This window comes from Vicia villosa, unplaced genomic scaffold, assembly GCF_029867415.1.
Source record: "Vicia villosa cultivar HV-30 ecotype Madison, WI unplaced genomic scaffold, Vvil1.0 ctg.000987F_1_1, whole genome shotgun sequence".
Classification (NCBI taxonomy): domain Eukaryota; kingdom Viridiplantae; phylum Streptophyta; class Magnoliopsida; order Fabales; family Fabaceae; genus Vicia; species Vicia villosa.
The window spans coordinates 231,158-256,137 of record NW_026705444.1 but is presented as its reverse complement, the minus strand read 5'-3'; the positions used below and the strand labels follow the sequence as shown (position 1 = coordinate 256,137).

Genomic DNA, 24,980 nt, shown 5'->3' with positions numbered 1-24,980 from the left:
CGTCATCAAGTTGTTACAGAATGTTCTGTTAACGAAATCTTCTAGGATAAATATTCAGCACACAATAAAATGTTTCCTAAATTGTACATTGAGAGAAATCAGGAAACATAATAATAAAACATAACAACTTCCGTTGTCAAACATGGATGTCATGACATCGGTCATGACATTCACTAACAAAACCTGTATTAGCTTAAAAATATGCAGCCTGCATAACACCATATAAAGCATGTCATGACATTGGTCAAGACATTAATCACCCAGGTATATTTTACCATAAATGCATCCAACAGGAAAACACCTACAATCTCCCCCTTTGGCAAATTTTTTGCTAAAACAACCTGTCACACCATATCAGAGAAAAACTTGTAGCAGAAAACACAAAACCACCATACTCATAGCTAATACAGTACAACATACTACACAAACAACACACACTACTTCTACCATCAGTATGCATACATCAACCACAACTACTGCTACTTCTACACATCACTCATCAAAGCACACATCATGGTTGTACTACCACTACAGCCATATCACATAAGCAGCAGTCAAGTATACCGGAAATAAACTGCTATACTACACACAATCATATCAATTAGATCAGATAAACACAAAATAAAGCATCAGAATTATTGATCACACATACTTTTTGTTTTGGGGTGACATTACTACTCCCCCTGTTTGGCCACAAAAGTTGCCAAAGAAAGCAATACACTTCTCTCTTCCTTTTTTTTAAAGTAATTTATGAATCCTCATAGATGCAGACTCCTGACTTACTTTGCAAGTTTTCAAACTGTGTTGCATCAAGAGTTTTTGTCTTAGTGCCATCATCAAACATGTTGTTAACTTTAGCACCTTTACTAGACGCACTTGTACCACCACCACCATTATCAACATCAACACCACAACCTTCATTGTCAATGTCATAGATATTGTCAGGAACATTGTTAGAAACATTGTCATCATCTTTAGGAGCATCTTCAGTCTCCTTCATAGAACTACCATCTTGATTTAGACCGGAATCTTTTGAAGAGTCAGTCATTACAGAGTTCAGAGGGACGGATATCCCAGGGACTTGATGGTGTTCATCCGATATACGAATGAAAATTTTAGTAATGGCATTGTGAACATACCTTGACCCTTCCTTGGAAGAGAAGGAAGATGAGAATTGAGACATCTCAATGAAGTGAGTGAATTTTGAGCAATACTCTGTGGGGGAAGAGCAATTTGAGATCATACAATAGTTGTTATAGAGGGATGACAACTGAAGAATCCTTTTGTGAACTGGGGAAACCTTCACCTCTAAGCCCTTTGTGAAATTATTCACAAACTCTAGATCAGTGGTCGTATGCTTCATTGTAATATTTTTGTGCTCCACAAAATCTTTGATGTAGAGATGTCCAGTGATGTTGCAAGGCAAAGTTGTGACATCCTCCTTGACATTCTGCTTAGATAAACCTTGTTGTATCGAACCTAATTTAGACCAGTCTAAGCCTTTTGTGTGAATCATACCCATCATCAGATTTACATCTTCATTTGTGATAAGAAAAATCATGCTCTCCTTGTTTTCTTGATTCCTCAGGTTGATTGTGAAGCATTTGCTCTTTCCATCAAGATTTTTGTTTCTTGGTCTATTGCTAGTGGCTCCTCTCTTAAATGAAATTGACGACCAATATATAGCTCCCTTCGTACCATGTTCCATACAGTACTCGCCTTGAACATATAAACTTCTCTTTTCATATCTCTAGTCCAGATGTCATTAAGGGCATTCATCCTTGTTTTGTTTAGGTCAAGGTTGTAAGTATACCAGGAAGTTGCAGACGATTTCCTCGATCTTCTAACATCTTCTGGGATTTGGTCCCTAACAATAATCTCTCTATGGAGAGCATTTTGGATATTGAAGAATGAGCATTTATCAATTCGAGAGACTCTGTTTATCTTAGTGCACACAATTGATTTTTCAGCACACTCTGATGTTAAGACATCTTCTTTGACATTTTCATATTCCACTGAGATAGTAGTCTCACCTTCTTTTACCGCAACCCACTTTATTTTTGTGTTCTTTCTTATAGCAGGACTGCACTTGTCTTTCCTGTGACCTTCATCTTGTCTAGGTTTCCTTCTTCTAGAGCTTCCTGTTTTCCTTATAGCCTCCTCCTCATTTATGCCACAACTTGAGTGTTTAGTGTCAACACATGACTTACGCAGTGGTGGCTTTATTTTGGCCAAATTTTTCTATTAAGGGATCTTTCTTCCGGTAGGTGTATGAGTGTCAGGACATGTGAACCTTAAGTGACCTATCTTGCCACATTGATAGCATCTCTTGAGTGAGATAGTTGTACCCTTTTCTTAATGTTTTTTCGGATGTTGAAGCTTTAGATTGGATATTTATTTCTTCATCTTGTTAGGAACGATTCTCACCTCTGTCTTGCTGATATTTATGCCTTGATTCCTTCCCATTGTTGTCTTACTGTTTGATCTTGTGTTTCGCAGCTTCCTCTCTAGGTCAACAATGTTTGTCATGAGACTTACTCTTTCTTCTTGTAATAGTGCATAAGCCTTTTTATACACTGCCAATCTTTTACAGAGTCCTTCATTTATTAGACACGTCTCAGAATATCCAGCAGGAAGTTCACTAATGGTGAGTTCTTCAACATAAGACTCATCATCAGACTCATCCATTTCTTCAACATGATTCTTTGTTCTTGGAACTGGAAACTCTAGTTTGATAGTTCTTTCGTGATGGTTACCATCAATTTTATCTTTGGCCACGGGACCAGTAGAGGGAAACTTGGAATTTTTAGGCTCCCATAGGTAACAATTATTCTTAGACCTGACTCCCTTCATGACTTCTTCATTTTCTCCATTTGTAACAATACATTCTTCTTTAGTGAACCTGACATTGAACCCTTCATCACACAGTTGGATGATACTTATAAGATTTGCAGCCAGTCCTTGTACAAGCAAGATATTATTCAGATTAGGAACACTAGGATATCTTGTCTTGCCAACACATTTGACTTCTCTTATTTCTCCATCACCAAGAGTCACATAATTGTTTCCATCAAATTTGATGTCCACTAATAAGTTCTTTTTCCCAATCATATGATTTGAGCAACCACTGTCAAGGTACCAGTCTTCCTTGGCAGGCATTCTTTGAGAAGTGTGTGCTACTAGAGCAACATTCGTAGCCATCCATTGTTGCTTTCTGTTAAGAGTATCATGTTTAGGTTCGGCTTGACGTGTTTGGTTTGGATATCCAACTAGTCTGAAACATAATGGCTTTATGTGACCAAATCTTCCACAGTGGTGACACCTCCATCTTTGGAATTTCTTCTTTGTATGGCCCCTTCTCCTATTTCCTTGATGTTGTGACATTGGTGCTAACATCTGGTTTATTAAGAAAGCTTCCGGATTTGATCTCCTGATTCCAAAAGTGAATTCCGCTTTAGCCACAAATCCTACCTCGGACATATCTCCTTCTCTTTGCCCAAACTCCAGAATTTCTTCCAGAGTGTCAATTCCATTATTCAGCATTCTGAAGGATTTAGTCATTTGATCAAGTTTGTAGTTAAACATGCTCACTTCACTACTGAGAGAGTCTATGGTTGCAAGATGTTTATTCTTCTCTATTTCCAGCTCCTTTATGGTTATCTTTTGCTCCTCCACTTGTTTGCTGACTTCAGCATTCTTGATACACAACTTCTTGTAAGAGGCAGCAAGCTCATCAAAGGTTAGCTCATCATCACTGCAATCATCATCCGATGCATAGACACTTGTTGGAACTGTGACATGTTTTGTAGTTTCCTCTTCAGACTCATTGTCAGAGTCTTCATCAGACCAAGTGACAGACAACCCTTTCTTTTTCTCTTTGAGGTAGGTAGGACATTCATCTCTAATGTGTCCATATCCTTCACATCCATGACACTAAACCCCTTTTCCTTGATTGGGCTTCTCTTCAGCTTTGAATATTCTGCTAGGATCATAGGTTTTGCTGATGTCATTGGAAGTGTTCTTGACATTGGGTCTGGACTTCTGATCAACCCTTTTAATGAACCTGTTGAATTGTTTTCCAAGCATGGCTATGGCTTCTGATAAATTTTCATCACTTCCACCATTGCTTTCTCTTGACTTATCTTCAGTGTTGGAAACAAAATCTATGCCCTTGCTCTTATTTTCAACAGAGTCACAAATACTCATCTCAAAGGTTTGTAGAGAACCAATGAGTTTGTCCAGCTTCATGTTGTTGATGTCCTTAGCTTCTTCTATAGGAGTCACCTTCATAGTAAATCTCTTAGGCAGTGTGATCGGAAAAATAGCAAGTCTACTATTTTTACGAAGTAGTAATAAAAGGGTAAAATCCAAGTATCGATCTCGAGGATTGCGTTGGAATATAAGTTTTATAATTATTCAATTAAACAAAAAGACAACTGGGGTTTTTAATTGAGTTATAATTTCTAAACGTAGAATAAAAATAGAAGAATGTAAATTTAAGCTTTTTCATTGATATGAGTAAATGCCAAGGCAAGGTGTGTGATTTGCTCTGTAATAACCCTGAACCCTTATTTGAGATCTCTTAAACAAGTTCATGATATTCAATTACTAAATCTTTAGAGTGTTTGCCCCGTAAATCCTTATTGGGAAAACCATTGGTTTTTCATCTATAAATCCTAAGTCCTTAGAGAAATCAGATCAAACCAAGCTTTTTTCTATCAAGAGTTCTTAGTGACCATAGGGTATCCCTAGTCCTAGGTGATATCTACTATGGTTCAATTGAATACAAACCTTAACAATTGCGATCCGGCAAATTGTTAATCATATAACAATCTTTATTGGTCCGATAAAGAAAGCACTAAACGCGGTATAAAATTGAATTGAATAACATAAACATGAAATCGATCAAATTAAAATATCAAAGTCACTACAAACCAAATCAGGGACACCCCCTAGCATTGGGGGGTTTAGCTACTCATATTCTTCAAAAGAAATTCAAAAGTACAAAAGTTAAACATTACAGATAATTGAGGAATTTTTTATCTTCAATTGCTATTGCTCATGAATGATCTCCGTTCTTCAATAGTCACATACGTTGCTCTAACTCAGATTCAATTTCTTTTCTCTGTCCCAAAGATCCTCTTCTCTTCTCAATTCTTAACTATATATTGCAAACCCTTCTTTTTAAGTCGGAAAGTACCAAAACGCCCTCCTGGATCACTTTTTGAGTAAAAATCATAAAAACATGAAAATCAGCGTAACAAGCCAACACGGGCCGTGTTAGGCAACACGGGTACCCGTGTTGGGCCTCTGGATCCCTTAAAAAATTTTGCAGCACTCAGTAGCAGCAACACGGGCCGTGTTGGGTAACACGGGTGCCCGTGTTGCACCACTATTTCTCCATTTTGTTTTCTTGATTGCCTGCCTAGCAACACGGGTCGTGTTGCTCAACACGGGCGCCCGTGTTGCACCACTGATTCTTTATTCTCATCATTCTTCTTGCTCCTTCCTTCCGACACCTCTTGCACTGTGTAGAGTGAACCATCTCCTAGATCCGAGGCATCATTAAACAACCAAACCAAAGCATAAAATGGGAAAATAAACTCGAAAACTCGTAAAATGATAAAACTTGCAAACGCACTCATAAATACTTAAACAAACTTAAAAAGACTATACTATGACATTAAGCAGTGCAAAATACCTGGATTATCATCAGGAAAGTGACAAAAACATAGTGAGAATCGTGACCAATCACAACCCCAAACTTATTTCATTGCTTGTCCTCAAGCGATGCTCAAAAAACAAACAAGGATCCCCCAAAGTATTCACAGATATATTACCACAGTACTGCTGAGATCTTTCGCAACTTTCTTTCATCTTGGCCTTCCAATAATTTCCTTTTTTCCCCGACTTTAGTGATTCAGCTATACTTCCATATTGAGGTGTCTCTTTACCTGCAAGCTTATTCACACTCTCACCAAAACTCTCGGGTTAAAGTGTTTGCACTCAATGATCAAAGCATGCAAAGTCAGCTCATAGGTTTGTATAACATTTATCTTTATCTCATACGCACACGACACACACTTTTTTGAGGTCTTTCAAGGTTGTAAAGGGGCTAAGGGACAAGGTGGGATGAACAAACAAACGGGAGAACTAGTGGCTTTTGGCTTAGAATCAGAGTTACTACTTCGTTCACTGTGTTATTTCACTGTTCACAATCACAAGTGTCGGACACCGTTTCTTAAGATTCTTGAATGACTACTCATGTATTTCTTTGAGCATCTCTTTTCTTTCACATTCCTTTTTTTTCTTTTTCAGATCACACCCGCTAATAGGTAAGTGCTCCTGTACTTATCATTTCTTTTTTTCTTCTTTTGTCTTTCTCTTTTTTTTTTCTCTGCACTTACCTACTATTTGTTTTCGGTGTACCGACCCCAAACTTAAATTGCTTCACATATCAGAAGTAACAACTCTTATCTAAGCAGGGTAAGGAAGGGTTTGGTTTATTGGTGAACTCATGCATGTAATCAAACAAACAAAAGGTCGTATGGCTCAAACGGGGTTAACAAGGGATAACGTGAAAGGGCTAGCTTGAAAGGCTCAAGTGTAAAACAAACAAGTGCCTCAGTGTGTAAACATGTGCATTAGAAATTCCAACAAATACTTACACAAACCAAAAGTGACGATGACATACCTGACAAACTCTCATGATGATTTTGTATTTGGCTTTTTATAATCCTCACCATGTCTGGTCAAGCTCACAGGGTCCAAAAACACTTCTCGTATGGTACCACTTTATCGCTTCATCGGGTCTACAAGTCTATCGTCTGGTCCAAAGCTTGAAAGTGCGTCCGATCATTAAGTTCAACAGTACCAACTCTTTGGGGGTTCCTTTCATCACTGCGAGGTGTATCTCAGATTCTCATCAGTTGTCCTGCTAACAATTTCAGCATCCTGCACTGACATGGCATAGCTAACACACAAACTATCATAAAGTATTGACAAATTTAAAAGAGATACGAAATCAAAGTAAAAAGAAAATACTAAAAGCGACAAATAGAACTCCCCCCACACCTGAACTAAACATTGTCCACAATGTTTTTGTACAAGCGTGAGAGGTACATACCGGACCTACTGAGGAGGGGTGGAAACTGCAACATCAGACGTTGCATCATCTCGTGCATATCAGTGATCATAATTCCTTGATGGGTCTGCTCCTCGCCTTGCCAGGTTTGCTCAGTTCGCCAATGCCCAATTTTAGATTGGACCCATTCCCATTGATTCGGAGCCATAGAAGAAGATCTTGAACCATAGGTGTTAAAATGAAAGGGCGCCTGTGGGAACTGATGCTGCGTCGGGTCTTCGCCATTTCCTTGATTACCTGCATCAAAATCAGCATCTTGGTCGTCTCCTTCAGGAGCGACATTAGTGTAGAGCCAGTTAGCACGATTAGAAGTGCTGGCTTTTGTCGGGTTAGGTAATTCAAACAAGAATCGACTTCTGCTTGTCAACCAATAACCACCATCAAAAATAGTAATCATGTATTGATGGATGAGTGATTCCATATCAATCTTAGTTTTACCTACAATAGGAGTGTCAGTGTCCAATAATTCTTTATACCCAAAATGAACCGCAATTTGGGTGATAAGACCACCTACAGAAATTCCACCAGACGAAGCACGACCCGCTTTGCCCAAAAAATCAGCCACGAATGCGGCAGCATTAAGCACATCATGATGCAACATTGCATAGAGGAAAAATAGTTCCCTCATGGTCGCAACGGCATGGCTATCACCCCTGCCAAACACAGTATACGCAAGCCCTTTCTGGGCATATTGAATGCATGGATTCTGAATCCATGATGACTTAGCGCTTGCAACGACATAAGCTTCCAAACCTGTGATATCTCCCCAAGATTTTTGTCCCAGGAATTCATCTGGAACGGCCCTAGGTCCATAGATGGGAAAACCGAGGACACCTCTTAAATCCTCTACGGTTAGCTCATGGGCTTTGTTAAACATACGGAATTTTAAGAGTACCAAAGTAGTACTTAATAGACCCATTCCACTTTATTTCTAACTTAAACTCAATGGTTCTTAAAAACTCAAGAGTGAGGCGTTCATAAGATGGTGCCTCCATATACATAAATTCCAACATACCCACAGAATGAAATAGCCTATCAATTTCGGTTTTTATGCCTAGGGTATTCATAGTGTTTTCACAGATATACCTTGTTGGAATGAGCTTCCGTTTGACATGAGCCATATATCTTTGGTTATGCTTTGGGTCCTCAAAAAGAATGTCATGAGGATTTTGAAGGATAGAAAAACACTTAGAAAGGGGGGGATTGAATAAGTGTGACTTTAATTCTTGGACGATAAAAATAAATTGCACAAATATTTTTATCCTGGTTCACTGTTAACGAAGCTACTCCAGTCCACCCCCGCAGAGATGATTTACCTCAACTGAGGATTTAATCCACTAATCGCACGGATTACAATGGTTTTCCACTTAGTCCACGACTAAGTCTTCCAGAGTATTCTGATCACAACTTGATCACTCCAGGAACAACTGCTTAGTTCACTCCTAAGACTTTTCTAGAGTCTACTGATCAACCTGATCACTCTAGTTACAAACTGCTCAGCCAACTGCCAAGACTTCCTAGAGTATACTGATCACACGATCACTCTAGTTCCTTACAACTTAATGTAATCTATTCAAGAGTTTACAAATGCTTCTAAAAAGCGATAATCACAACTGTGATATTTCTCTTAACGTTTAAGCTTAATCTCACTAAGATATTACAACAGCAATGTAGTGAGCTTTGATGAAGATGAAGATTCTGAGTTTAGATTTGAACAGCGTTTCAGCAAGTTTGATATGAGTTGTTTTGGTGCAGAATCGTTAACCTTGCTTCTCATCAGAACTTCATATTTATAGGCGTTGAGAAGATGACCGTTGAGAGCATTTAATGCTTTGCGTGTTCCGTACAGCATTGCATTTAATGTTATACGCTTTTGTCAACTACCTCGAGCCTTGTTCACGCTGTGTCTACTGACGTTGCCTTTAGTAGCTTTAACGTTCCTTTTGTCAGTCAGCGTAGTCTGCCACCTGTACTTCCTTCTGATCTGATGTTTGTGAATACGACGTTTGAATATCATCAGAGTCAAACAGCTTGGTGCATAGCATCTTCTGATCTTCTGATCTTGAAGTGCTTCTGGTGCGTGATACCATCTTCTGATCTTCAGTGCTTCTGATCTCATGTTCTTCTGATGCTTCCATAGACCCATGTTCTGATTCTGCTTCGACCATCTTCTGATGTCTTGCCAGACCATGTTCTGATGTTGCATGCTGAACCATTTGAGACACATCTTCTGAGCGCTGAATTATGCATACTCTTTATATATTTCCTGAAAGGGAAATTGCATTGGATTAGAGTACCATATTATCTTAAGCAAAATTCATATTATTGTTATCATCAAAACTAAGATAATTGATAAGAACAAATCTTGTTCTAACAATCTCCCCCTTTTTGATGATGACAAAAACATATATAAATGATATGAATTTGCGATCAGAAAGAGTAGACGGCAAAAGACAAATTACACAGCTATAGCATAAGCATATGAATATGTCTCCCCCTGAGATTAACAATCTCCCCCTGAGATAAATAATCTCCCCCTGAAATAAATACTCGAAGAACTTTGATAAAAGACTTCCCTGATTATTTCGGTAGAGACGATCATATAAGCTTCTGCCTTCAGAGAATTCATAGCTTCTGACTTCTGCTTCCATTGGACAGCTTCAGAACTTGAATTTCTTTAGATCCTTAGAACACTCACAGCTTCTGATTCCTGCTTCCATCGTGGACAGCTTCAGAACTTGAATTTCTTTGATCTTCAGAACATTCACAGCTTCTGACTTCTGCTTCCATTCAGGACAGCTTCAGAACTTGAGTTTTCTGGATCTTTTAGAACATTCACATCTTCTGATTTCTGCTTCCCTCGGATAGCTTCAGAACTTTGAATGTTTACCAACATCACTTCATGCTAGATTTGTATCAGAACATTGTTGAATGTACCAGAGCATCATCAGAGCATCTCTACATCCTGAAATGTTACAGAACAAAAACTAAACGACAAAAGTCAGCATGAACGAGTTAGAACATAAAATGTATATTTGAACACATTATATGTATCAGAGCCAAATGTATCAGAGCATTTAGGATAAAAACGTGTATCAGAGCAAATAATGTATCAGAACCATAACATTATATGTATCAGAGCAAATAGAATTTTGTCAGAACAGGATAGACAATGATATTCAAATTCTATTATCAGTGCTTCTGATTGTACTTCTGATTCCTGAAGCTTGACAGCACTCAGCTTGCTTCAGTTTCCAAGAGCTTATTCCTTTTACAGAATAACTCTTCTTATGGTTTTGCTTCTAGTGTTTGCTTCTGAAGATTCACTTCACTTCTTTGTACCTGCAAAACACTTAAACCATATAGAACTTGCAGTTCTTGTTAGTGAATGTGTGGGAGCCTTTACCCAGCAACTGATAGATTTAATCAAATCATTTATCATTTATCTTCTCCCCCTTTTTGTCATAACATCAAAAAGAAATATTTAAAAAGATTCAGATGTATAAAACGACAAAAGAAAACATTTACTGGAATGTAAAACACAAAGAAACTTTTCATTGATAATCAAAAGATATTACAAAAGGTTCCTATGTTTAACAAGATGAGAAACATTCCTAGCAAATACAAAGTAGAATTTCCAAAGAGGAAATTACTACAAAAATTAAAAACAGCACCCTAGCTAGACACGCTCTGTGTCAACCCATCAAGAATCCCGGAGGACTTCTTGTCTTCCAGACTGAAACCTCCACTGTAGGAGAGATCCCAGAACCAAGGAGGAAGTGAGGGACAGTTCACAGACAGAGAGCTAATGTTGCAAACGGGGCTTTCCCTCAACATAGATGTTGAGCCTATCTTCCCACAACTCAAGAAAGTCTTCTGTCTTTGGATGAAAGTTGATAACAACATCAAAGAAGGATCTGACTTGAGAGGTATTAGAAGAGCCATCCCGAGATGCACAGAGATCTGTCGCCTTTGAGTCATGGAGCTTCAACAGGCTTAGGGTGAACGCTAGGTTTTGAGAGAAGAAATGAAAAAACGAGAGAGAGAGAGAGAGAAACAAAAACTTTAAGAGGAAAACAAAGAGATAGGAAACCAAAAACCATTTTGAAGAGTATTTAAAAGAAAATAAAGTGGAGCAGTTTAAGAAAAACATTTAATGTTACGTGAAAAGAGGAGAGATAATAAAGACAAATGAGGTGACTAGCACAGTTACCTATGGTCGGCGTCCCTTCAACTGCACGCGCGCTTATCCAGAAACAGTAACAGCAGGTTTACCATCCCGAGATAAAACGTTACAGCTGTTTTGCTTTAAAAGAGGTTCTGAATCAACTTAGACAATGAAACGTTAGTAATAACCGAATCATAATTTCTAAAAGATTTCAATCAGAACTTCTGATATAAAAAATAATCCATTTTCATTTCAGAAGATACTCATACATGAGAACTTCTCATCTTCTCATTCTGGGCATAAATCCATACTGATGTTTTTCAGAATGAACTTAAACCTATCTTCAGCCAGGGGTTTTGTAAAGATATCAGCCCATTGATGGTCTGTATCCACAAAGTTTAAAGAAATAACACCCTTCTGAACATAGTCCCTTATGAAATGATGTTTAATCTCAATATGTTTAGCTTTTGAATGAAGAATAGGATTCTTAGATAAACATATAGCAGAAGTATTATCACAGAATATAGGAATGTTACTCTCAAATATCTGATAATCTTCTAACTGACTCTTCATCCAGAGCATCTGTGTACTACAGCCAGCAGCAGCGACATATTCTGCTTCTGTTGTTGATAGAGCAATAGTTGCTTGCTTCTTGCTATACCAAGAGATCAAATGACTTCCAAGAAATTGGCAACTTCCTGAAGTACTTTTTCTTTCAATTCTGTCTCCAGCATAATCAGCATCACAGAATCCTACTAAGTTGTATTCTTTAGATTTTCTGTAAACTAAACCAACATTAGTAGTACCTTTCAGATACCTTAGAATTCTCTTAACAGCAGTTAAATGAGATTCTCTAGGATCTGATTGGAATCTAGCACACAAACAAACACTGAACAGAATGTCAGGTCTAGAAGCAGTCAGATATAGAAGAGATCCAATCATACCTCTGTATAACTTCTGATCTACCTTTTTACTTACCTCATCCTTACCTAGGATGCATGTTGGATGCATAGGAGTTTTGGCTTCTTTGCAGTCCAGAAGATTAAACTTCTTCAGAAGTTCCTTCACATACTTGGTTTGGTGAACAAATGTTCCTTCTGATGTTTGATTTATTTGTATTCCAAGGAAATACTTGAGTTCTCCCATCATGCTCATTTCAAACTCAGCCTGCATAGACTTAGCAAACTCCTTTCCAAGTGTAGCATTAGATGTTCCAAAAATAATATCATCTACATATATTTGACAGATTAAAATATCCTTTTCAAAGGTTTTACAGAAGAGAGTAGTGTCCACTTTTCCTCTAGTGAAACCATTATTCAGAAGGAAAGAACTTAAGCGTTCATACCAAGCTCTGGGAGCCTGTTTCAATCCATACAATGATTTCTTAAGTTTAAAAACATGATTAGGAGACATAGAGTCTTCAAAACCAGGAGGTTGATGGACATAAACTTCTTCATCTATATAACCATTTAAGAAGGCACTCTTAACATCCATCTGATAGAGAGTGATGTTATGTTGAGTGGCAAAAGAAATTAATAGACGAATAGATTCTAACCTGGCCACTGGTGCAAAGGTTTCTGTATAATCAATCCCTTCTTGCTGACTATAACCCTGAGCCACCAGTCTGGCTTTGTTTCTTACCACTTCACCTTTCTCACTGAGCTTGTTTCTGAAGACCCATTTTGTACCAATTATATTGAATCCATCTGGTCTAGGAACAAGGTCCCAAACATCATTCCTTGTGAACTGATTCAGTTCTTCTTGCATAGCAATTATCCAGTCTGGATCTTCTAGAGCATGATCAACAGAAGTTGGCTCGATCAAAGATACAAGACCTAATTGACAGTCTGCATTGTTCCTAAGGAATGCTCTTGTTCTGATTGGATCATCCTTCTTTCCAAGAATGACATCTTCTGAATGACCAGAGATGAGTCTGGATGATCTTCTGACAGATGGTTCTTCAGAAATGCTTAGATCTTCCAGAGAAGCTGATACTTGATCTTCAGATTCTTTGCTTCTGAGAAGCTCTGCTTCTGATGCGTTGCTTCTTGGCTCAACAACTTCTGATATGTCAATATCACAATCTGCAAAATTATCAAACTGCTTTGGTTTTTCAGAACCAAGCTTATCATCAAACCTGATATTGATTGATTCTTCTACAATCAATGTTTCAGTATTGTATACTCTGTAGCCTTTTGAGCGTTCAGAATATCCAAGAAGGAAACATTTCTGTGCTTTGGAATCAAACTTACCAAGATAATCTTTAGTGTTCAGAATAAAACATACACATCCAAAAGGATGGAAATATGAAATGTTGGGCTTTCTATTCTTCCACAATTCATAGGGAGTCTTATTTAGAATAGGTCTGATAGAGATTCTATTCTGAATATAGCATGCAGTGTTTATTGCTTCTGCCCAGAAATGCTTAGCCATATTGGTTTCATTGATCATGGTTCTGGCCATTTCTTGCAGAGTCCTATTCTTTCGCTCTACAACTCCATTTTGCTGTGGAGTTCTAGGACAAGAGAAATCATGGGCAATACCATTTTCTTTGAAGAACTCTTCAAAGGATCTGTTCTCAAATTCACCACCATGATCACTTCTAACCTTTATGATTTTACACTCTTTTTCAGATTGAATCTGAATGCAGAAATCAAAGAACACTGAATGAGTCTCATCCTTGTGTTTCAAGAATTTTACCCATGTCCAGCGACTATAATCATCTACGATGACTAATCCATATTTCTTTCCTCTGACAGATGCTGTTTTGACTGGTCCAAACAGATCAATGTGCAAGAGTTCTAATGGCCTTGAGGTAGAAACAACATTCTTAGACTTGAATGCAGGTTTGGAGAACTTGCCCTTCTGACATGCTTCACAAAGAGCATCTGATTTGAATTTCAGATTAGGGAGTCCTCTGACAAGATTCAGTTTGTTAATCTGAGAGATCTTTCTCAAACTAGCATGACCTAATCTCCTGTGCCAGACCCACTGCTCTTCAGAAACAGACATAAGACAAGTCACCTTCTGACTCATAAGATCTTGCAGATCTGTCTTATAAATGTTGTTCTTCCTCTTGCCTGTAAATAGGATTGAGCCATCCTTCTGATTTACAGCCTTGCAAGACTCTTGATTAAAGATTATATCATAACCATTGTCACTTAATTGACTGATAGATAAGAGGTTATGAGTTAATCCTTCTACAAGAAGTACATTAGAAATGGAAGGAGAGTTACCAGACTTTATAGTTCCAGAGCCAATTATCTTGCCCTTCTGATCACCTCCGAACTTGACTTCTCCTCCAGACTTAAGCACCAGGTCTTGGAACATAGACCTTCTTCCTGTCATGTGTCGCGAGCATCCAGAGTCCAGGTACCATGACATGTTGTGCTTTGTCCTTCTTGCAGCCAAGGATATCTGCAATAGGAATAATCTTATCCTTAGGTACCCACATTTTCTTGGGTCCTTTCTTGTTAGATTTTCTCAAGTTCTGTTTGAACTTGGGTTTGACATTATAAGCAATATGGGGAACAGCATGATAATTCTTAATGTGAGTTTCATGATATTTCCTAGGTTGTGTCACATGCCTTTTTGTGTGTGTTATGTGAAAACTTTGTGCATGTGAAGTGTGCCTAATATCATGAGAGTGGCCATACTTGAACTGATCATACAATGGCTTGTATGTGAGTTTCATTTCATCAACAGGTTCAAGTTTGTATGGGGTTTCACCCTCATAACCAATGCCAACTCTTTTGTTTCCAGACACAGCATATATCATAGAAGCTAGCTGACTTCTGCCTATACTTCTAGATAAGAACTTCCTGAAACTTAAATCATATTCTTTCAGAATATGGTTTAGACTAGGAGTGGATTTTTCTGAATCAGAAGGAGATCCAACATCATTGGATAATTTTAAAAGTTTATTTTTCAATTCAGAATTCTCCAACTCAAGCCTCTTTGTTTCAAATTCAAATAGCTTTTTCAGCTTTTTGTATTTAATACAAATCTGAGACTTGGATTCCAGAAGTTCAGTTAATCCGGAAACTAACTCATCTCTAGTAAGTTCAGAAAATACCTCTTCAGAATCTGATTCTGATGTAGATTCTGATCCATCATCTTCTGTCGCCATCAGCGCACAGTTAGCCTGCTCATCTTCTGAATCATCTTCTGACTCATCCCAGGTTGCCATAAGACCTTTCTTCTTATGAAACTTTTTCTTGGGACTTTCCTTCTGAAGATTTGGACATTCATTCTTGTAGTGTCCAGGCTCATTGCATTCATAGCACATGACCTTCTTCTTGTCAAATCTTCTGTCATCAGAAGATTCTCCACGTTTAAATTTCTTTGAACTTCTGAAGCCTCTGAACTTCCTTTGCTTGGTCTTCCAGAGTTGATTTAGCCTTCTGGAGATTAAGGACAGTTCATCTTCTTCTTCAGATTCTGATTCTTCAGGATCTTCTTCTTTGGCCTGAAAAGCGTTAGTGCATTTCTTGATATTTGATTTTAATGCAATAGACTTACCTTTCTTTTGAGGCTCATTTGCGTCCAGCTCTATTTCATGACTCCTCAAGGCACTGATAAGCTCTTCCAGAGAAACTTCATTCAGATTCTTTGCAATCTTGAATGCAGTCACCATAGGACCCCATCTTCTGGGTAAGCTTCTGATGATCTTCTTTACATGATCAGCCTTGGTGTATCCTTTGTCAAGAACTCTTAATCCAGCAGTCAGAGTTTGAAATCTCGAAAACATCTTTTCAATGTCTTCATCATCCTCCATCTTGAAGGCTTCATACTTCTGGATTAAGGCTAGAGCTTTGGTCTCCTTGACTTGAGCGTTTCCTTCATGAGTCATTTTCAAGGACTCATATATGTCATAGGCCGTTTCCCTGTTAGATATCTTCTCATACTCAGCATGAGAGATAGCATTCAGCAAAACAGTTCTGCATTTATGATGATTCCTGAAAAGCTTTTTCTGATCATCATTCATTTCTTGCCTAGACAGCTTTACGCCACTAGCATTTACTGGATGTTTGTAACCATCCATCAGAAGATCCCATAGATCACCATCTAGACCCAGAAAGTAACTTTCCAGTTTATCTTTCCAGTAATCAAAGTTTTCACCATCAAATACCGGCGGTCTAGTATAACCATTGTTACCGTTGTATTGCTCGGCAGAGCCAGATGTAGATGCAGGTGTAGGTGTAGACTTTTCACTTTCATCAACCATCTTTTACTGAAGCGTTTTTCTCTTCCTGAATCTTTTCTAAACACGGTTAAGTGCTTGCACCTTAGAACCGGCGCTCTGATACCAATTGAAGGATAGAAAAACACTTAGAAAGGGGGGGATTGAATAAGTGTGACTTTAATTCTTGGACGATAAAAATAAATTGCACAAATATTTTTATCCTGGTTCACTGTTAACGAAGCTACTCCAGTCCACCCCCGCAGAGATGATTTACCTCAACTGAGGATTTAATCCACTAATCGCACGGATTACAATGGTTTTCCACTTAGTCCACGACTAAGTCTTCCAGAGTATTCTGATCACAACTTGATCACTCCAGGAACAACTGCTTAGTTCACTCCTAAGACTTTTCTAGAGTCTACTGATCAACCTGATCACTCTAGTTACAAACTGCTCAGCCAACTGCCAAGACTTCCTAGAGTATACTGATCACACGATCACTCTAGTTCCTTACAACTTAATGTAATCTATTCAAGAGTTTACAAATGCTTCTAAAAAGCGATAATCACAACTGTGATATTTCTCTTAACGTTTAAGCTTAATCTCACTAAGATATTACAACAGCAATGTAGTGAGCTTTGATGAAGATGAAGATTCTGAGTTTAGATTTGAACAGCGTTTCAGCAAGTTTGATATGAGTTGTTTTGGTGCAGAATCGTTAACCTTGCTTCTCATCAGAACTTCATATTTATAGGCGTTGAGAAGATGACCGTTGAGAGCATTTAATGCTTTGCGTGTTCCGTACAGCATTGCATTTAATGTTATACGCTTTTGTCAACTACCTCGAGCCTTGTTCACGCTGTGTCTACTGACGTTGCCTTTAGTAGCTTTAACGTTCCTTTTGTCAGTCAGCGTAGTCTGCCACCTGTACTTCCTTCTGATCTGATGTTTGTGAATACGACGTTTGAATATCATCAGAGTCAAACAGCTTGGTGCATAGCATCTTCTGATCTTCTGATCTTGAAGTGCTTCTGGTGCGTGATACCATCTTCTGATCTTCAGTGCTTCTGATCTCATGTTCTTCTGATGCTTCCATAGACCCATGTTCTGATTCTGCTTCGACCATCTTCTGATGTCTTGCCAGACCATGTTCTGATGTTGCATGCTGAACCATTTGAGACACATCTTCTGAGCGCTGAATTATGCATACTCTTTATATATTTCCTGAAAGGGAAATTGCATTGGATTAGAGTACCATATTATCTTAAGCAAAATTCATATTATTGTTATCATCAAAACTAAGATAATTGATAAGAACAAATCTTGTTCTAACAGATTTGATTGGCGGACCGGGCGTTTGCGAGTGCCCGCAGTCTCAGCGACTTGCTTACCCGTGTAGGTTCTCTTTTTTGGTGGCATGATTTGTACGTACAAGAAGAAAATCAAAAACGGAAATTTTTTTGTGAATTAGGAGAAAAAAGTTACCGTAGAGTTGGAGAGGGTGAGGAGTAGAACACTTTTTGTGAAGGGTGTGATGCGTTTTGAGTAGTGTCGAGGGAGAAGTTGAAAGCTTTGTGGAAAGGTTTTAATGGAGTTTTAGGTTTTGGAGAGAGATGGAGGTGGAAGAAGAAGGTTTATGAAAAATAAAAAAAATAAAAATATGGAGATATGGAGAGAGAAACAAATTTGATTGGATAGGAGCGAGGTGGGGTGGATGGGGTCCATGGGCCTATTTAAAAAATTTGAAATTTTTTTCTCGTACTGGCAACACGGACTGTGTTACCTAACACGGCCACCCGTGTTGCCTCACTGCTCGGATGAAAAAAATATGCTTGCTCCTAGTGGACGCAACACAGCCTGTGTTATGCAACACGGCCACCCGTGTTGCTCCACTGTTTCTTCACCCCCCTTTTTTTCAATTTTCTCGCTTGGGGCAACACGGCCACCCGTGTTGCACCCCTGGTTCAACTTCACAAAATTTTGTTTTTTTCACTTTCCTTGTCTTTCCTCACCTTGTATCCACCACTGGAACTAGCTTTTCCTGAAAAATTTAAAACGCACACAAAAGAAAACAAAGAGAATAAATTAGGGAAAATATGTGGGTTTCCTCCCACGAAGCGCTTCGTTTAACGTCGCCTGACTCGACGATCGTTCATCATATCCTGTAAGACGAACATTATTAATCAGACCAGTCTCTTGTCCTTGATAGTACGGCTTCACCCGCTGTCCATTCACTTTAAATGTATCCCCGTTGGTTTGATTTTTTAATTCTATTGCTCCATGAGGGAATACTTTGTGAATTAGGAATGGTCCTGACCATCGTGACTTTAACTTTCCAGGGAATAGTTTCAACCTGGAATTAAACAGCAATACCAATTAACCTTCCCGCAGTTCCTTTTTCTGAATCCTCTGATCATGCCATTTTTTTTTTGTTCCTTATAGATTTTGGCATTCCCGTATGCTTGATTACGGAACTCTTCCAATTCATGAAGTTGAGTCGTTCGAGCTTCAACGGCTTTCAGAAAATCACAGTTTAGGAGTTTGGTGGCCCGAAATGCTTTGTGCTCGAGTTCGAGCGGTAGGTGACATGCCTTCCCATACACCAATTGATACGGAGACATACCTATTGGTGTCTTGTACGCTATTCTGTACGCCCAGAGAGCATCTTCTAACTTGATCGACCAATCTTTTCGAGAGGCACTAACAATTTTTTCCAGAATTTGTTTTATTTGCCTGTTAGAAACCTCGACTTGCCCACTTGTTTGAGGATGATATGGGGTGGCGATCTTGTGTTTCACATTGTATTTTTCAACAAATTCTCCATTAGTCTATTTAAGAAGTGAGTACCTTCATCACTGATTAGTGCTCGGGGTACTCCAAACCTAGAGAAGATGTTATGCTTGAGAAAAGTCACCACCACTTTCGCATCATTGGTGGGCAAGGCCACAGCTTCCACCCACTTTGATACGTAGTCAACTGCCACCAAGATATAATTCTTCCCAAAGGACGGTGGAAACGGTCCCATAAAATCAATCCCCCATAAGTCGAACAGTTCTACTTCCAACATAGCATTCTGAGGCATCTGATTTTGCTTTGAGGTGTTACCTGTTCTTTGACATCTGTCACATTCTCGAACAACATGGTGAGCATCCTTGAATAAGGTAGGCCAGTATAACCCAGACTGTAAGACTTTCGCAGCAGTTCTATCTCCACTAAAGTGTCCCCCATAGTCTGAGTCATGGCATGCTTTTAGCACATCCCTTTGCTCCTCCTCTGGTACGCATCTTCGGACCAAACCATTTATTCCTTTCTTGTATAGGAATGGGCCATCCCATAAGTAGAACCTGCAATCATGTAGAAACTTTTTCCTGCGGTTAGAATCAAAATCTTCTGGAATTACCCCACCTACCAGATAATTTGCATAATCGGCAAACCAAGGTGCACCAATAACTGCAAGGATGTGCTCATCTGCGAATTCATCCTTTATTGGGTGTTTTTCTTCTGTTTCCTCGATAGGTGACATTCGAGAAAGGTGGTATGCGACTGTGTTTTCACACCCTTTTTTATCATGAATCTCCACATCAAACTCCTGAAGGAGTAAGATCCATCGCAGAAGCCTTGGCTTAGAGTCCTGTTTGGCAAAAAGATACTTCAAAGCAGCATGGTCAGTGTAAACAATGACTTTGGAACCCAACAGATATTGCCTGAATTTATCAAAGGCATAAACAACAGCTAGCAACTCTTTTTCAGTTGTTGTGTAATTTATCTGTGCAGGGTTTAAAACATGACTAGCATAGTAAATAACATGTAACAATTTGTCCCTACGCTATCCTTGAACCGCCCCTACTGCAATGTCACTTGCATCACACATGATCTCGAAAGGAAGAGACCAATCTGGGACCACAATAATTGGTGTCGAAACTAGTTTTTTCTTAATTGTTTCAAATGCTACGGCATACTCATTATCAAAAGTAAAGACCCTATCCTTAACCAACAGAGTAGTTAAGGGTTTGGCTATTTTAGAAAAGTCTCTTATGAACCGGCGGTAGAAACCCGCATGCCCTAAGAAACTTCGAATACCTTTCTCATTCATTGGTGGCGGTAGCTTTGATATGACTTCTATTTTTGCTTGGTCAACTTCTATTCCTTTGTGGAAAATTTTGTGACCCAAAACTATACCTTCACGCACCATGAAGTGAGACTTCTCCCAATTGAGGATCAAGTTGGTCTGTTGACATCTTTCTAACACAAGAGCAAGATTAGTTAAAGAATTATCAGAAGACTTACCAAAAACCGAGAAGTCGTCCATGAATACTTCCATATGCTTTTCAAGCATATCATCAAAGATGGCTTGCATGCATCTTTGAAAAGTAGCTGGAGCATTACATAACCCGAATTGCATCCTTCTATGGGCAAAAATACCAAATGGGCAAGTGAAGGCCGTCTTTTATTGATCTTATGGTGCGACCGCTATCTGATTATACCCCGAATACCCATCGAGGAAGCAATAGTAGTCATGACCCGCTAACCTTTCCAGCATTTGGTCTATGAAAGGTAACGGGAAGTGATCCTTTCTTGTCGCCAGATTTAGCCTTCTGTAATAAATGCAAACTCTCTACCCTGTTACTGTCCTTGTAGGGATTAACTCCTTTTTCTCATTTTTTATAACTGTATTTCCTCCCTTTTTTGGCACTACATGAACAGGACTCACCCAAGCACTATCAGATATAGGGTAAATCATCCCCGCATCTAATAGTTTCACCACTTCTTTTCTGACAACTTCCGTCATTGCTGGATTCAACCTCCGTTGAGGTTGGACTACAGGTTTGTGATCATCCTCCATGAGAATTTTGTGCATGAAAACCGTAGGACTAATACCTTTCAAATCGTCAATCGACCATCCGATGGCCCCTTTGTGCTTTTTCAGAACTTCATCAAGTCTGTTCTCTTGGATAACTTCAAGGTGTGAACTTATGATAGCCGGACATTTGCTTTCTATGTCTAGGAAGACATATTTGAGATTTTCCAGTAGCTGTTTCAATTCAACGCCCTTCTTTGGTTCATCTTTCTTTTCCTCTACTAACGGTTGCCTTAAATCCTCCCACCGATTTTGTCGAGAACTTTTAAAGAACGGTTTTGCTTCCATCATATTCAACACTTCTATATCTTTTTCGTCAACCTCTTCAGTTTCGTTAAAAATTAATAAACTCAACACTCTTTCTAAAGGTAATTTTTCAGACTTCAAAGCATTCTCATTATTAACAATTTGATCAATCACCTCAATATGTTGACTAGTAGCAACATCATCCTTGTATTTCATGGTGTTTCGCACATCAATTTTTAACTCTTCATCGTACACCTTCAAGGTCATCGTGCCTTCTTCTATATCTATCGAACATCTCCCGGTCTCTAAGAATGGTCTCCCCAAATGATCGGCATTTCTTCATCTTCTGGCATCTCTAAAATTACAAAATCCACTAGAAACACAAACTTGTCAATTTTGACGAGCACATCTTCTACTATCCCGTAAGGTCTTTTTACGGAATGATTTGCAAATTGGAGTGTCATTCTTGTATCTTGAACTTTACCAATTCCCAATCTCTTGTAGATGGACAGCGGCATAAGGCTCACACTTGCTCCTAAATCAATAAGAGCCTTTTTAAATGATCTATCCCCAATGGTACAAGGAATAGTTACAGAGCCTCGGTCCTTCTTTTTCACTGGAATCTTCATACCCTCCAAAATAGCACTACAAGTTTCAGTTAGAATAATTGGGTCACGATCGGTGGTCCTTTTCTTGAAGATGATGTCTTTCATGAACTTGGCATATGTAGGCATTTGTTCTAATTCCTCCAGGAATGGAATGTTTAACTCAAGTTTCTTAAACATCTCTAGGAATTTTTCAAAATTTTTCTCATGCTGCCCCTTCTTCTTATTTCCTGTTGGAAAAGGTAATTTAACTGCCGGTTTTTGTTCACTAGTCTTCCCTTTAGTTGTTGGTTCCAACACACCTAAGTCTTCCGCTTCTACCTCATTCTCTTTTATTTCTACATCCACTTCAAGCAATGGCTCTTCTTCTTCAGTACTCTCCTCCACAACTTCTTTCGCTTTACCATTTCTAGTTACTATAGCGCTCACATTATTATGGTCTTTGGGATTCGTAACCGTGACACTAGGTAGAGCACCAGGTTGCTGAGGACCTGCCAATTGTTGTGCTATTTGACTCATCTGAATTTCAAGATTTTTAATTGATGCTCCCAAATTCCGAAAATTACTTCTTGTTTCTTCTTGAAATCGGGAGCTTTGAGCAGCCATTTTTTCAATGGCGATCTCCCAATTTGCTTTTCTTGGCCCGTGTTGCTGGAATTGTTGTTGAGGTTGCTGATAAGGTTGTTGATACGGTTGTGGATACGGTTGTTGTTGTGGTGGCCGATATTGCTGTTGTTGTTGTGGAAGACTTTGATAAGGAACAACCCCTTGTTTTAGAACGTTCCCTTGTTGATCTTTCTAGGAGAAATTCGGATGATTCTTCCACCCTGGATTGTAAGTATTAGAGTAAGGGTTGTTCTGTGTCAAAAAGTTGATTTCTTCCACCTGCTGAGCTGTTACCACACAATGCACGACAAAGTGAGGTCCTCCACATATTTCACAATTCACTGCTTGAATCGGTTGAGCCGGCTGAACTTGAGCCACCGTTTGTTTTTCAAGAGCCATTTGTTTTAATATGCGCTCAACTTCAGCTGTGATCTGATCTTCCATCTTAACAACTTGATTTGACAACTTCAAATCAACTAACCCTTCTGGTTGATTTACATTGCGGTCATACAGATCTAAGTGTTCGTTTGCTGCAATAGCATCAATGATCTTCTTTATCTCAGTGGCTGTTTTAAAATTTTTTGAACCACCAGGAGCTGTGTCAATTAGTTGTTTAATCTTAAGCTTAAGACCATTCACAAAATTCTGCATTTGTTCGGTTGCATCCATGTTATGAGTAGGGCATGCAACCAACAACCGCTTGAACCTTTTATATGCATCTCCAAGTGATTCTCCTTCCTTCTGTTTGAAATTGACTATATCATATCTTTTGCAGATATACACAGAAGCTGGAAAATATTCATTCAGAAATGTTGTCTACATTTGTTGCCAAGTTGTGATACTTCCAGCAGGTAAAGAGTAAAACCACTCTTCAGCATCGTCTGACAATGTAAATGGAAACATCACGAATTTCTTGGCTTCTTCAGAATGCCCCTCTATCTTTAATGACGCTGTCATAGTAAGAAACCTTTGTAAGTGCTTATTTGCATCTTCATTGATTCTTCCAGAGAATGGTTTCTTTTCTAGTTGTCGTATTGTTGCCGGGTGTAACTGAAAGTGGGCAACGTTGACCGGTTGGTTAACAATTGTCATCCGGACAAGAGGTGCATTTTCTCTCCCATAATCACCTAAAAGCCTTTCCATAGGAGGTGGGTCTTCGGCCATAGTTTCAGGTTCAGAATCTGAATGCTCAGAATGGATTGAATTAGTCTCCTCTGTTTCAAGATCTGAAACTATCAGCGTTTCTTCTTTTGCTTCCAGTTCTTTTAGTTTAGCTTCTCGGCGTCTCGCTCGAAATAATCTTTCTGGTTCTGCGTCAACAAGAAGTTCAGCTGAGGCCTTACCTCGCATACAGAGATTAGATGAATATTAGTACGAGCAGTTCAAATAACAGAAAATAAAATTTTGGTTGCAGAGCAACAAAAATTCAATTGAATTATTATTTAACTTATATTTGGTAGTCCCCGGCAACGGCGCCAAAAACTTGATCGGAAAAATAGCAAGTGTACTATTTTTACGAAGTAGTAATAAAAGGGTAAAAACCAAGAATCGATCTCGAGGACTGCGTTGGAATATAAGTTTTATAATTATTCAATTAAACAAAAAGACAACTGGGGTTTTTTATTGAGTTATAATTTCTAAACGTAGAATAAAAATAGCAGAATGTAAATTTAAGCTTTTTCACTGATATGAGTAAATGCCAAGGCAAGGTGTGTGATTTGCTCTGTAACAACCCTGAACCCTTATTTGAGATCTCTTCAACAAGTTCATGATATTCAATTACTAAATCTTTAGAGTGTTTGCCCCGTAAATCCTTATTGGGAAAACCTTTGGTTTTTCATCTATAAATCCTAAGTCCTTAGAGAAATCAGATCAAACCAAGCTTTTTTCTATCAAGAGTTCTTAGTGACCATAGGGTATCCCTAGTCCTAGGTGATATCTACTATGGTTCAATTAAATACAAACCTTAACAATTGCGATCCGGCAAATTTTTAATCATATAACAATCTTTATTGGTCCGATAAAGAAAGCATTAAACGCGGTATAAAATTGAATTGAATAACGTAAACATGAAATCGATCAAATTAAAGTATCAAAGTCACTACAAACCAAATCAGGGACACCCCCTAGTATTGGGGGGTTTAGCTACTCATATTCTTCAAAAGAAA

General features: G+C 38.6%; 1 protein-coding gene across 1 annotated transcript; it reads right to left on the bottom strand.

Annotated features, from left to right (window-relative positions):
* Nucleotides 1-21,906: 21,906 nt before the first annotated feature.
* On the bottom strand, nt 21,907-22,812 carry LOC131632708 (uncharacterized). The gene has a single exon (XM_058903438.1). It carries the CDS (start codon nt 22,810-22,812, stop codon nt 21,907-21,909), a length of 906 nt encoding a protein of 301 aa, XP_058759421.1.
* Nucleotides 22,813-24,980: the final 2,168 nt, after the last annotated feature.

Bases quoted from the DNA above. Each gene is read 5' to 3' on its own strand.
- LOC131632708 (XM_058903438.1), bottom strand. From the start codon at position 22,812: ATGGCTGCTCAAAGCTCCCGATTTCAAGAAGAAACAAGAAGTAATTTT.